This window comes from Hevea brasiliensis, chromosome 15, assembly GCF_030052815.1.
Source record: "Hevea brasiliensis isolate MT/VB/25A 57/8 chromosome 15, ASM3005281v1, whole genome shotgun sequence".
NCBI classification, from domain to species: domain Eukaryota; kingdom Viridiplantae; phylum Streptophyta; class Magnoliopsida; order Malpighiales; family Euphorbiaceae; genus Hevea; species Hevea brasiliensis.
In genome coordinates, this window is record NC_079507.1 from 58,158,890 (window position 1) to 58,169,519 (window position 10,630).

At 37.6% G+C, this 10,630-nt stretch overlaps 1 protein-coding gene across 3 annotated transcripts; it reads left to right on the forward strand.

Moving 5' to 3' along the window:
• Window positions 1–1,218: 1,218 nt before the first annotated feature.
• On the forward strand, window positions 1,219–10,139 carry LOC110672334 (nuclear pore complex protein NUP155). Of its 3 annotated transcripts, XR_009144207.1 has the most exons (5): window positions 1,219–2,206; window positions 2,362–2,533; window positions 3,917–4,005; window positions 4,896–5,114; window positions 5,275–7,498. XR_009144207.1 is itself a non-coding variant. In XM_058136586.1 (4 exons), the coding sequence occupies exons 2-3, from the start codon at window positions 4,908–4,910 to the stop codon at window positions 5,437–5,439; spliced, it is 372 nt and encodes a 123-aa protein (XP_057992569.1). In that variant the 5' UTR covers window positions 2,544–4,005; window positions 4,896–4,907; the 3' UTR covers window positions 5,440–5,580; window positions 9,834–10,139. The 3 variants fall into 3 exon arrangements, 2 of the variants coding, with proteins under 2 accessions (XP_057992569.1, XP_057992570.1); XM_058136586.1 differs by lacking the exons at window positions 1,219–2,206; window positions 2,362–2,533 and adding an exon at window positions 9,834–10,139 and having other exon boundaries at window positions 2,544–4,005; window positions 5,275–5,580; XM_058136587.1 differs by lacking the exons at window positions 1,219–2,206; window positions 2,362–2,533; window positions 3,917–4,005 and adding exons at window positions 4,621–4,782; window positions 9,834–10,139 and having other exon boundaries at window positions 5,275–5,580.
• Window positions 10,140–10,630: the final 491 nt, after the last annotated feature.

Here is a 10,630-nt window from a genome sequence, read left to right on the forward strand (position 1 = left end):
CTTTAACAAATATACATGGCCAATAGAAAATAGCTAAGTTTCGGATTAAAAGGATCAGCGCTTGGTTGTTCTAGTCAACTTCAAGGATTGGATTTTGAAGAGCTTAAATTAAAATTGAAGAATCCAATTCCATGGTTGCTGAAGTAACTTCCATATCAATAGCTATTCTGTACGCTTCCTACATAACTCTTGCTTCACCTGCTAAGGCTGAAGAGCAATAGGCTTTTTGAACAATCCCATCAACAATGTGTCCTGTGAAATTTCGCACTACAACTGTAATCACTGCATCATGGGATCCTTGTTTCCTGGCTACATCTGAATTAAATTTTATAGTTCCTCTTGTTGGAGGTGACCACCTTTCCGAGGGCTCTAGCCTAAAGTCTTAAATTATATCTTAAAGCTATTTAGCATTAGAAATAAAATCCCAAGGCCCACACAACAAAGAAACTCATAGCAAACAAGCATAGGATCTTATAGAAGATCATTACCTAACGCCACTTGGAGTGGAACGATGCCCTATCTGTCGCACCAAAGACCATCAGCTGCCAAAAGGCTAGCCAAGCAAAAGACTGCGATAAATTGAAAGAGAAGATAGGGCCATGTATATGCTGGAGAAAACCGAGATAGAAATGATAGAATCCAAACTCTCAATCTCCTCTAATCCATAAAAAGATTGGTGGCTAAAAAGAATTTTATCTTTTTAAGGTAAATAAAATTTTTAAGTCTCTAATAAATTATTGTTAATTTAGTTGATTCATCTAAGCACTTAATAATAATTATTAGAGTCAAATAAGTACTTATTAATTAAATTGATAATTATTTATTTAATTTTAATAATAATTATCACGTTTAAAAGGATTTTTTTTTCAATAACTACTGTTGGACATACTGAAAAAGAGAAGAACAAATACAACTTAGCAAGTAACCATCCTAAAAAAAGTTACCTTAAGAAACATCGCCTTGCAGCAAGGGCAATAGCTCTCGAGGTGAGCTGAAAAACCGAAAGAAACCAAGAGGCATTCCATGATCAAATTTAGCCAACCAATCAGCACAATTGTTAGCTTCTCTACGTATAAGAGATCCGTGGTAATTGAGGGCCATAGGTTGACCCAAAATAGATCGACTCGAAATAGCATTGCATGCCGCAATACTATGGACTTGCACAATAATTTGCTTATAACCCAAGTCCCAAGCTAGATTAAGACCCCAAGAGCACCCAGAGCTCTGCACTAAAGTTATCACATTGGCCAATGCAACAAGCAAAACCAGCAATCAAATTCCCATAAGAACCACGCAACGGACCACCAGCATCCCCAAATCTATTAATCATGCTTCCATCAATAAGCACAGCCACCTAATCCTCCGGCGAGGGAAGCCATTGAACCAATACTCCATGTTGCACTTTAGAGATCGAATGTAGGGAGTCTGAAACTCAAGCATTAGTAGTTTCCTTAACTTGGAGAGGATGAGGAGAGCAAGATCTTTAGGTGGGTCAGCTTCTCAAAAAATTTATGGCATTCCTCTATTTCCAAATCATCCATAAAGCGAACCCAAACACCGTTGTCCATTTAAAAGTATGTGGAACCAAATTTAATCAAATTGAAATTCGACGACTTTGCCATGCAGCCTGACGCGTTTATTTGTTCAGTAAATCACATTATCACAATGAAAGCTGGTTTATATAGCTAAACAAAACCATAGAGCTATCGTTTGCTTAACTAAGCCCAACGATCTGAACCGGAGTGCTCTTCAAAGTCTAAACCATTTCGTCCCCTCCCGCCTTTCAAAAATGGCTTTATTTGCCCGCCGCCACTCTAAAACCTCCCTCAGAAGCCCTATGGTATCTCTCGACTCCTTTACCTCACAAGTGCTCGAAGAACACCTTTCTGTCTCTTCATTTCCTGCGCGCTCTCCAATGTTCCATTTCAAGTCTCGAAATTCCAAGCCTAAACTTATTATAGTGCTTCAATTTCAAAAACTGCTCCTAACCCTTGGGTTTTTTTCTAGGGTTTTGTTTTTCTTTCTTCTTTTGTTTTTTCATAACAAAATGTCGTGGGAAGGGGAGATTGTGCTTCGAGACGAGACAAATGCTGGTCTCGTCGTTAGCGACCGCATTGGGCGGGAGGTTGCGGCTCAGCTTGACCTCGAAGAGGCCCTTGAAGCTTCCAGATATGCTAGCCATCCTTATTCTACTCACCCTAGAGAGGTATTTTTGAAATCTTTTTTTTTTTTTTTTTTTTTTTATTTTCTTTGGAAGAAATGGGTAACTATACAGAGGAAGTTCTACATGGAGAGCCTGTCTCTCTGTTGTTGAATATGCCTTTGCCAGCAAATAATTCATGATGTGTGATTCAATTGCAGTGGCCTCCTTTCATTGAGGTGGTGGACACCTGGGAGTTGCCCCCCCTGTACTAATTGAAAGATACAGTGCAGCCGGTGGAGAAGGGACGGCTTTATGTGGAATATTTCCTGAGATACGTAGGGCATAGGCATCGGTTGATGATTCCCTGTTTCTATGGAGATTTGATAAGTGGTGAGACATTCTTTACTTGTCTAGTGGGCTGTTTAATGATTCGGCAGCCCAGAAGCCTAATTACCTGAGGTGATACTAACTTTGGCCAACAATAATGAGCATTCTGTTTGCCATGGAAACTCTTTATTCTGACTAAGTTTGGTTGTGGCTGTCTGTTAGTGCTTGAGTTGCTACCGTAGATTGGATTATTCACGCATGCTGCCATTATATCTTTTTGTCAATTTATAACTGAATACTGATTAATGGCAGGAACCAATCTTGTATATTAGCTTCCTAATAGGCAATGACAACTTTAAATTACTAACCGGCACATTCTACCTGCATAATGAGACATGGAGTTAATTTTCAGGATGAAAATTTTTTAACTTAAAGGCCCATCAATGGTTAAAGTTGGTGTGTCAGTTATGTTTAATGTGTATGGTGTTGGTTCTTGATCAGACCTAACAAAAATTTGGATCACGCGTTCACATTTTCTTGAGATCATTTTTTCCTTGCTCAACTCAACTCAACTCAACCGAGCCTTTATCCCAAAACTTTATAATAATTCTGTTTTTATCATTGCCAATTTCCCATAAACTTAGGTTATTCATTTTTTTAATGTCATGTGATAGTGATAAATTGATAATACAGTTTTCAGTTAATATTTCAAAATAGTTGCCTTACATAAAGTCATCAACAAAACTAGGATTCATTCTCTTAATGTAATGTCATAGACTAATAGTTATGGTTCAGTTTTCAGGTTATATTTCAAAATAGTTGCCTACATAATGTCATAAGCAGAACTAGGATTACTGTCCTTTTCCTGTGAATGTATAATGATTTCCACACTCAGAAAAGAACTTCATGAATTCTGATCTTGTGAATAATGGACTGTTGTCTGTAGGCAATCTAGATTGGTAATGGACTTGTCGGAGTCGTCATTTATTGTAATACACATTGTAAAGTTCCTAAAGTACAACTACAAAATAGTACTTACCTTACTTGCATTGTTCTCTATTTGTATTACCCTCCAGCACCTATTCCTCTCGTTTCCATTTTGTGTTTTCATTTCTTCAAACTGTTTGATCTTGCCCTCTTTGTGCAAGTCTCTTTTATTCTTTCTCTTTCTCTCACTTCCTGAGCATGCCATCACTGTCATTGTTCTTGACTTGATGTCATAATAAAAATACTAATTTCATTATTTGTTTTCTTTGTGTCTAAACATTCTATTTACGATGAGGTATGGACAATGTTCTGAATACAGTGGAGAGGGACAAGCCATTTGTGTTGTAGGCCTTGCCAAATCTAAACCTGGTGTTTTTGTCAAAGCTATTCAGTATCTTTTAGTTTTAGCCACTCCTGTTGAGGTAGTAACTCAAAATTTCTTCCAATTATGTCTTGAAGCGAGAGCACATGCTTGCAGCTCATGTATTGCTAAAACTGGCTGAGAGATGCTCAACTGGTGCAAGAGATGTTCCTAGTCTTGAACAGAGGTCAGCAGTCTCTTTAAAATTGTCTGATTCCATCTTTATTATCTGTCTGTCTTTCTGATAACATGAAGTCTTGCTATTACCTGGGTCAGGGCAGGTTGTTATCACAATCCAATTTAAAATAATCCATTGTTTTGAAACTATTGGACATTATGATACCTAAATCACATGAAGTATTTGTAAATACACACACAAGCACATCCACATGTACAAAAGGTCGAGGGGCCATATAAGGGCTGATACTGAGCAGGACACTTCCTGGCATAGCGAAATCTAATTTCTTTCATCATTTCAATATGGATCGAATTAGTCGATGAAAAGGGCCAATCGAGCTCAAATTTTGTCTGCCTTCATTTCCTCAAATTCAAAATTCTCTCTTTTACATTAACAGTTAGAGTAACAAGTCATTTCATTTTGTCAATGTCAGGCATCAATACCTAAGCAATGCTGTTCTACAGGCAAAGAATGCAAGTGATAGTGGTGGTCTGGTAGGCTCCACAAGGGGTGCCAGTGCCTAGACAGTGGGTTGTTAGATTTGCTTGAGGGGAAGCTTGTAGTTCTTCAGTTTCAAATAAAAATAAAAGAGGAACTGGAGGCTATAGCTTCCAGGTTAGAATCTTTATCTAGCATGTCTGAGTCTGTCCAAAATGTCAGTCCCTAATAATAATGCCCATGCAGAGTATGCAAAAGTGGCACAAGAAAAAGCCAAAGAACTATCATTGGATTTAAAGAGTATAACTACTATATAATGAATATGCAGTTCCTTCTGAACTCTGGGAGGTATATCTATCTCTTGCGTTCTCATTCTTACTTTGATCAGACCATTGTGGCGATTCAGAATTGTTAAGGTTAATTGTTTTATGCCATGATTTTCATTTCTTTTTTCCTTTCAGGTATGTCTGGAGATGCTTTACTTTGCAAATTATTCGGGTGATGCTCATAGTAGCATTGTCAGAGAAACTTGGGCCAGACTAATTGATCAAGCTCTTTCAAGCGGTGGCTTTGCTGAAGCTTGTTCAGTATTGAAGAGGGTTGGTTCCCACGTATACCCTGGAGATGGAGCTGTTTTACCATTAGACCCTTTATGTCTTCACCTCGAGAAGGCCGCTCTGGTAAACTTTAACTCCATAGATATTTATATGCTTTGCTGTCTAACTTAATCTTTTGACTTATTGTCCCATTTATACTGTTTGACCAGAATCATCTATTGTATGGTTAACTATACTTCTTTGTATGTTTCAGCTTTATTTTTTTCTTTTTGAATTTTTGCAGGAGAGAATGGAACCAGGGGTTGAATCTGTTGGCGATGAAGATGTAGCAAGAGCTCTTCTTACTGCTTGCAAGGGTGCAACTGAACCTGTACTAAATGCTTATGATCAGTTGTTGTCAAATGGGGCTATTTTGCCATCTCCCAACCTTAGGTTATGCCTTCTCTGATCAGTTCTAGTGGTACTCCAAGAATGGACAATGTCAGTATTTGCTCAGGGGTTCCCTAATATTAGGCGGAACATTCTCACATGAGCAAACAACAGTCATTAACAAAGGGATTCGTGATAAGATCACAAGTGCAGCGAACAGGTGAATTTGTCCTTTCAGCTATTTGTTACTTTTTGCTTCTTTAATTGTCATGCATGCTAGACAAGAGTTTCTTGGCAGGTAAAGAGATTGCGGTTACAATCTGATAGCTTTCGTGTTTCATAAGTTTGCTGAACATAAATAGTTTGAAAAGAAACAAAAAAAATGTGAGATCCTAGATCTTATTCTTATATTGGACTTCATGAAAACTGAATATTAATAAGAGGAATGCTAGCAACACTTTCTTTTGGACCCTTTCATTAGAAATTTCCTCTACAATTGGACACATACAGAAAAAAATTGAATTTTAAATCAATAATTTCATGTGAGAGAATATAGACCAATTATTAAGAGAGTCTCTAAGAAAGTGTTCAAGAGAGAGTTTTGCTGGCATTCTCAATACTACTAAAAGAGATATAAGTTTAAGATTATTGGGACTGGAGTAGTTCTGAAATTATGTGGTTGACTTTTGTGATGTTCAAAGAATCAACTCAACTCAACTAAGCCTTTATCCCAAAAATTTGGGGTCGGCTATATGGATTCGCTTTTTCCACTCTGAACGATTTTGGGTTAAATCCTCAGAAATGTGTAATACTTCTAAGTCATGTTGTACTACTCTCCTCCAAGTCAATTTAGGTCTACCTTTTTTTTTTTTTCTATCCTCTAACCTAATGTGCTCTACTTGTCTAACTGGAGCCTCCGTATGTCTACGCTTCACATGACCAAACAACCTTAATCTCCCTTCTCTCAATTTATCGTCAATTGGCACCACTCCTACCCTTTCTTTAATACTTTCATCACGGACTTTATCTAGTCTAGTATGGCCACTCATCCACCTTAACATTCTCATCTCTGCAACTCTTAACTTAGATGCACACGACTCTTTCAGTGCCCAACACTCACTACCATATAACATAGCCGGTCGTATGGCTGTACGGTAAAATTTTCCTTTTAATTTATTGGGAATCTTACGATCACATAAAACTCCCATGGCACGTCTCCACTTCAACCATCCGGCTTTAATCCTATGACTAACATCCTCCTCACATCCCCCATCTACTTGAAGGACTGAGCCTAGATATTTAAAGTGATTACTTTGGAACAGTACCACTCCATTCAAACTAATTCCTTCCCTATCACCAGTTTGGCCTTCACTGAACTTGCAATGCATGTATTCTGTCTTCGTTTTACTTAACTTAAAACCCTTTGACTCTAGAGTACTTCTCCAAAGTTCTAGCTTCCTATTGACTCCTTCTCGTGTCTCATCTATCAGAACAATATCATCCGCAAACATCATGCATCAAGGAATACTCTCTTGTATATGTTTCGTCAGTTCATCTAAAACTAATGTAAAAAGGTAAGGGCTTATGGCTGATCCTTGGTGTAATCCAATTGAGATCGGAAAATCTCTTGTGTCCCCTCCCACTGTGCGCACAATAGTAGTTGCTCCTTCATACATATCTTTCAATACTTGTATGTACCTAATAGATACCCTCTTTTGTTCTAACACATTCCATAAGACCTCTCTTGGAACACTATTATAAGCCTTCTCCAAATCAATAAAAACCATGTGTAGATCTTTCTTCACATCTCTATATTTCTCCATCAAGCTTCTAATGAGAAAGATCGCTTCCATAGTTGAACGACCGGGCATGAAACCAAATTGATTGAGAGAGATAGAAGTATCATGACGTAGTCACTGCTCCACAACTCTCTCCCACAACTTCATAGTATGGCTCATGAGTTTAATTCCCCTATAGTTTGAGCAACTCTGTATGTCTCCCTTATTTTTAAAAATAGGTACTAAAATACTCTTCCTCCATTCATCAGGCATTTTCTTTGAGTTTAGAATCTTATTAAATAATTTAGTTAACCATGCCACTCCCATATCTCCTAAATACTTCCACACTTCAATTGGTATTTCATCTGCCCACAGCTTTACCCACTTTCATTCTCTTAAGTACTTCCTTTACTTCTAAAGATCTAATCCTTCTAGTATAATTTACATTCTTTTCTATTGTTCTAAAATCTATATTCACGCTATTTCCATTTTGACTATTATTAAAATAATTTCTCCATCTTTCTTTAATGTCCTCATCTTTCACCAACACTTTTCCTTCTTTATCCTTAATGCACATAACTTGATTGAGATCTTGACATTTCCTTTCTCTACTCCTTGCTATTCTATAAATATCTTTCTCCCCTTCTTTAGTTTCAAGTTTCTCATATAACTTTTCAAAGGCCTGTGCTCTTGCTTAACTAACTGTCTTTTTTGCCTCTTTCTTTGCTATCTTGTACTGTTCATATGCCTCATTATTATCACATTTAGGTAATTTCTTATACCATTCCCTTTTTCTTTTCACTGCCTTTTGTACTTTCTCATTCCACCACATCTCTCTTTTGAGGGTGGTCCATGTCCTTTAGACTCTCCAAGTACTTTTCTAGCTACTTCTCTAATCTTTGATGCTATCTGTATCCACATATCATTGGCCTCCATATCTAGCTTCCATACTTCGGACTCGAGAAGCTCATTTTTGAACTTCACTTGCTTTACTCCTTTGAACTCCCACCACTTTGTTCGAGCTACACTATTTCTTCTGACCTTACTTGAATTGTTCCTAAACTTGACATCCAAGACCACCAACCTATGTTGACTTGTTAAAGCCTCTCCTGGAATGACCTTGCAATCCTTGCATAGAGCTCTATTTGTCTTCCTGGTTAAGAGGAAGTCGATTTGGCTTCTATGTTGCCCACTTTTGAAAGTCACTAAATGTGACTCTCTTTTTATAAAGTAGGTATTTGCTAGTATTAGGTCGTATGCCATAGCAAAATCCAGGATGTTTTTTCCCTCCTCATTTCGACTGCCAAAACCAAAACCTCCATGAACATTCTCATAACCTTGCCTATCACTTCCTACATGTCCATTCAAATCTCCACCAATGAAAACATTCTCTTCATTCGGTATGCTTTGCATTAAATCATCCATATCTTCCCAAAACCTTTGTTTACTCTCACTGTCTAGTCCTATTTGTGGGGCATAAGCACTAACTATATTTATTGTTTCTCCTTCTAGTACTAGCTTTACTAGTATAATTCTATCTCCTACTCTTTTCACAGCTACTACTGCGTCTTTCAATGTTCTGTCTATGATTATACCCACTCCGTTCTTGTTTCTCTCCTTTCCGGTAAACCACAGTTTGTACCCTGAATTACCCACTTCCTTACTTTTCTCTCCTACCCATTTAGTCTCCTGAATGCAAGCAATATTCACCCTTCTCCTTTCTAAGGTATCCACAAGCTCCATTAATTTTCCTGTAAGTGATCCAACATTCCAAGTATCAACCCTAATTCTCCTTCTATCCTGCTCCTTCCTAATTGGTCTCCTTCTATGATATCTTCTATTGTTTTCTATGTCTATCTTGTGTTCTGTTCCACTATTTGTTCTACTATCTGTCCTATGGACTAACTTCTTTACCCACATCCGTCCATGATGTGGGAACCCTTGCTCACTTAACACCACTCCCGAGCGCCGGCATGGCGTGTCGCTTTCGGTGAACGCACTACACCCTTGCATATTTATCACTACACCCGGGCTCCGATGTAGCGCGTCGTTAGTAGAGGACGCTCCAACGTTTATATCTTTTGAATCCATATCATAGGGTGTGACGAAATTTTTACGCTGGTTGTCACCTACCGCAACCCTCCTCCTTTATCCGAGCTTGGGACCGGTTAAGTGCAAACTACTTAGGCGGAGTTATGTTCAAAGAATCAATTAAAATAAAATGGAATCAATTGAATGGAGCAAAGTAAGTGACCTGGTTGGCATTGATAGCCAAGAATGACAAGATGCCATAGGCTTACAGGTCTTGTTTTGCCTTGAATTTTGGCATTAAAATTAGCGAGTATAGGTGCTTGCTGTCTCTTAACAATGTGACTTTAGGAGTAATCCTATGTGGTGGACTAAATATTTTATTGAAAGCTTCATATCCAAAGAGCTTTCAAGCATTAGTTTTTTGGGGTGCTTTCGGCATGGTATTTTTGTTTATTAGGTGATATTCATACGTAATTGGTCATAATTATTTCCTTAGATTCTTCTTTTTATTTTAATTGATTCCATTTGCTTCCATGAAAGGAGGATATTTTATCCTTCGTTTTGTAGTTCTCATGACCAAATCTTCTTTTAGTAGGAAAAAATTGTTGAGGACTTCAGCTTCTCATTCCAAATATTCTGTTATTGATGGATTTTTGGATAACAGGTACATGACAGAGGTGAGGGGGTTGCCCCTTCCCCTGAGCAAGACTGAGGCTGTTTACTGAGGATTTCGAGAACTTGAGGAGTCTCTGGCAAGTTTTCTTTTGATCGATTATAATTGTTTTATGTTCAATGGTGTTGTATGGAATATTTTTTTTCAGAAATAAAAAGTTAATAGATTCAGTATCTGTTATGTAACACTATGCTTTGAATTTTTTTACCATTCTTGTAAAATTAACCCTTGATTCATAGAGAAGCATGAATTCTGATGCCAAGGTGCTCATAAAATCACTTGGCTGACATTTGATTCCTCCCTTCCCCTTCATGTAATTGGGTCACGTATTGATATGTGCTGTATGATTTATGTTAATATTCTTTTAGACGTTTTTTTTGAAGATTGACAAAATTTAAATACGTCATATTTGTAAACAATGCTATTTGATCTATGCATTTATCGGCTGCTACGTTGCTGGTTGGGGGAAGAATATGCGTATAGGAGCTGTCCAATCTTCACCGTCCTATCCTTTTGAATCAATAACAACTTAACAAAGACAAATTTTTGTCAATGTCTTCTAAAGGTGGTATTGGGTCCCATGGGCCATACTTGTCATCTTTCTCCCCAATATCTACACGCCTATCTGAAGATTCTTCTCACGCAATTCCTAATGTTGGGTGACTACCATGCCCATTTGGAAACTGATTAAAATTTTTCTCACAGCTAGAAGCCAATAAAACACCACGAGGGAAAGATAATTAATTTTATAAAAAACAAAAATAACAACAAATCAAAAGGCAGGTTTA

Coding starts and splice junctions, on each gene's coding strand:
- LOC110672334 (XM_058136586.1), top strand. CDS start 4,908: ATGCTTTACTTTGCAAATTATTCGGGTGATGCTCATAGTAGCATTGTC. Junction 5,115..5,274: donor ACCTCGAGAAGGCCGCTCTG/GTAAACTTTAAC, acceptor GAATTTTTGCAG/GAGAGAATGGAACCAGGGGT.